The 3372-nt window shown below is 39.3% G+C and overlaps 1 protein-coding gene across 1 annotated transcript in view; it reads left to right on the top strand.

Annotated features, from left to right (window-relative positions):
- Window positions 1-1400: 1400 nt before the first annotated feature.
- CXCL13 (chemokine (C-X-C motif) ligand 13) overlaps window positions 1401-3372 on the top strand; it is a 5281-nt gene continuing 3309 nt past the window's right edge. Inside the window, exons 1-2 of the mRNA XM_008583983.1 lie at window positions 1401-1464; window positions 3070-3199. Coding sequence (XP_008582205.1) covers window positions 1401-1464; window positions 3070-3199 — 194 coding nt within the window. The remainder of the gene's footprint in view (window positions 1465-3069; window positions 3200-3372) is intronic.

Genomic DNA, 3372 nt, shown 5'->3' with positions numbered 1-3372 from the left:
GGTGTTTTCATTCACCAAACAATCTTTTGAAATTAGTATTATCCCCACATGAAAACTAGTAAATATGAGGCACAGAGAAATTAAGAGACATGTCCAAAGTCATTGACTGGATGACCCTATACTTTGTGCTCTTACTCTCTAGTTTATAACCCTGCGTGACCTTCAGAGAGGTGCACTGCTCAGATCTCCCTTATGGAAGTAACTTGCTGGCCAGCAGCAAGGAACACAGTTAGCTGACAGACCCCAGCTGTTACCCCCTAAGGATCTGCTTCAGCTTTCTATCAGAGCCCATGTTCTGAGGAGGCCCAGCAGTGACCGAGTGCAGCAAGGGTGACATAGGGCCTGGACATTTCTGCCATTCCAGTGCCCCTCTCATAGACAGTCTTCTCTTTGGAGCTGAGTTGACTTTGTCAGTTCAGCACTGCAATCTGAGGCTCGCCCTGCCCGATTCTGCCTCATTCCCTTTTATCTGCACAGGATTTTTTCTGAAGAAACTCCGTTTACTCCAATGTCCATCTCAGCATCTGCTTCATGGAGCACCCAGCTGACACACCCTGGCTTCCAATATGTGGACTGCTATCATGTAGAAAAGCATTTAGAATTGCTTTGTGTGGTGATGAGGGGTTGAATTAGGACAAAATGACTGAACAAATAGGGAAGCAGCTTTCACATTTACGTAAGGAAGCCAGAAAGATTCTCTTCCTCAAAGCTGTTGTCTCCCTCCCTTCATCAAGACACAGGCACATCAAAGAGGGGACACATACTGTCCCGTTCCAAGATTTCCATGATGGTCAGATTACATAAGTAACCATATATTTCAGACAGAAAAGAGTAAGTGGTTGGAAAGTTTGGTAGGAAAAACATTAGCATAATCAGCATAAGGATCTGCATATAAGGAGACATTCATTAGCGGTGCAAATATTTACCAAGGGCTGGACTCTCTTGCAAGTACTGGGTATACAATGATGTACTTAACAGTCCCTAACGCCGTGGAGCATATATTTAAGTGCTATTGAGAAACTCAGCTGACCCTTTACCGAGACAAGCAATTGGAGCCACAATCATTGACAATGATTCTAAAGAAATTCCTGATATCTTTTTTCTCTCTCCCCACCCTCAAACCCCTATAGCATGCCTGGCATTTATAGTCTACATTTTCAAGAAATATATTACTATACTAATAGTGTTCTGAAGCAAGTTTGTAAAGTTTGCAAGAGGAGTTTTTTTTAAAAAGCAAGCTCAGCAGTATTTGGGGGCTTTTAAAACTGATGATGCAGCTGACCTCCTGGAGACAGAGGCAGTGGGAGGGCCCTTATTGGTACAAATAAATAAGAGTCTCTGGTGCTGCTAACCCTCAGCTTGGACTCAGAGCTGAAGTTTGAACACCACCCCCGGGCAGAATGAGGCTCACCACGGCATCTCTGCTTCTCCTGCTGCTGGTCAGCAGCCTCTCTCCAGTTCATGGTGAGAACTTTCACTTATGTTTTCACTGTCCTTTGAACAGAAGTGGTCTTCAGCCATTTCAATTTTTTTCAATTAAAAATTATGGGGAAGTCTGATTAAAGGGGGAAAAAACTGCTCAGTTGTTTCTAGATTTCTAAACATAAGGTGGTTAGGGATTTAACTCTTAGAAACAGGTATTTTTCTTGCTAAGATTTTTATTCATAGGAGGAAATACTGGAAGTCTAATATTGATTGACTTACATTTGGTTTGTATATCCTGGCCTTTTTCACATTCAGCTCCTGCTACAACTAATTCTTTATGTGTATCTCTTTTTTGTTTTGCCTCCTCTGTTGCTACCCCATCTAACCAAACCCTTTATAGGGTTTAAAGACTATTGACCTAGTCTCCTGCAGCAAACATTCTCAATGCAATTCCATATGGTGAGCTCTGATGTCAACCATTGTAAGTGCAACAGAGATATTTAAGTAAACACATTCTACAAAGAAGCAGAATTCCACGTCTAAACGGGGCAGCTATCTTTGTGTAAATAGGTATCTAGTTGAAACAGTAAGTTTTATATGGCTGGAGGAATGGATGCATCGGCAGAAAAAAATACTCTGCTCCAGTTTAGAGGACAAATTTTTGTTCTTAAAATGCAGAGGTTTTTTCCCCCAATTTTTATTTTGCTTTCACATGTCATTTTCACTCCTCAAGACTCTCATTTCCCCTCTCCTCCATAAAGCTTTCCCCTTGCTCCTGGCCACATTAGCCATTAGCAAATCCTCCATTCCCAGGATGCAGTTTAGAATTGGGTATAATGCAGCCTTCTGTGGTATGGTAGTTTTTATTCACTTGTTCTCCCACTAAATTGTAAACACCTTGAGAGTTGGGCCTTTTTATTTATAAATACGTGTTGAGCACGGTGGTAGGCACTCTGGATAAAGAAGATTCAGTAATTTTTTTTTTAAACCACTTAGATTTCATTAGCTGTCATTATAATGCATGAGATGGTTTACTTATAAAAATATCCAGTACTAATAACTTTTGCTGTTGAATAAAAATAATCTTGAATTTTTATTATTGGTTTTTGTTTGGTAACGATTTGCAACTGAGATGGAAGACCAACATATTAAACAAAAACAAAACATCATCTTTCACGGCATTTTCTCAAACAGGGGTTGGGGGTGAGCAGGATATAAGAACGAGAACTCTGTTACAGTATGTTTTTGCTCCCAGGTCTGTATAACCTGGTCATGTCTTTGAGTTTTACTGGTCATGTCTTTGGGTTTTGTGTGCTGGGAGTGAAAATCAAATTGATTTCAAATTGTATTAATTTAACTGAGTTGTTATTATATGGACAATCACTTAAGTACGGATATAATGCTTCCACAAACTTCAACAAGTGTTGTGTTTTTAAAAAGCTAATTTTATTTTTAAGGTTTCAGTAGTAAATGTTTGAAAATACTCAAGCCAAGATAAACAGAAATACAACTAAAGGCATGTGGGTGGAAGCACTGACTTGAAATTTTTAAATCTTCAAATGCACAGTATGAAAGATTAGTAATTAAGTTCTCTTAATGAATTGTATGCCAAAGGGATTAAAATAACTGATTGTGTGTTTGCAGGTATTCTGGAGGCTTACAACACAAACTTGAAGTGTAAATGTATCCGATCAGCCTCCCATTTCCCCCTACGTTCAATTGATAAGATTCAAATCGTGTCTCCTGGGAATGGTTGCCCAAAGAAAGAAATTCTGTAAGTTGCAAGAAAAGAATAAATATGACTCCTTTCTCCCAATGAAAATCAGATTGAGATTACTGTATGTTACCAAAGAGATTTACTTGAGTGTTGCTAAAAATTCTCACACTAACAATGAGACTCGGTACTATGTAAGTGCTTACTTTGCAGGAGCCGTAAGTGCTTTACAT

This window comes from Galeopterus variegatus, unplaced genomic scaffold (genome assembly GCF_000696425.1).
Source record: "Galeopterus variegatus unplaced genomic scaffold, G_variegatus-3.0.2 Scaffold3112, whole genome shotgun sequence".
Taxonomy (NCBI): domain Eukaryota; kingdom Metazoa; phylum Chordata; class Mammalia; order Dermoptera; family Cynocephalidae; genus Galeopterus; species Galeopterus variegatus.
The sequence above is the reverse complement of the archived record's forward strand: the minus strand, read 5'-3'. Positions and strand labels throughout refer to the sequence as shown.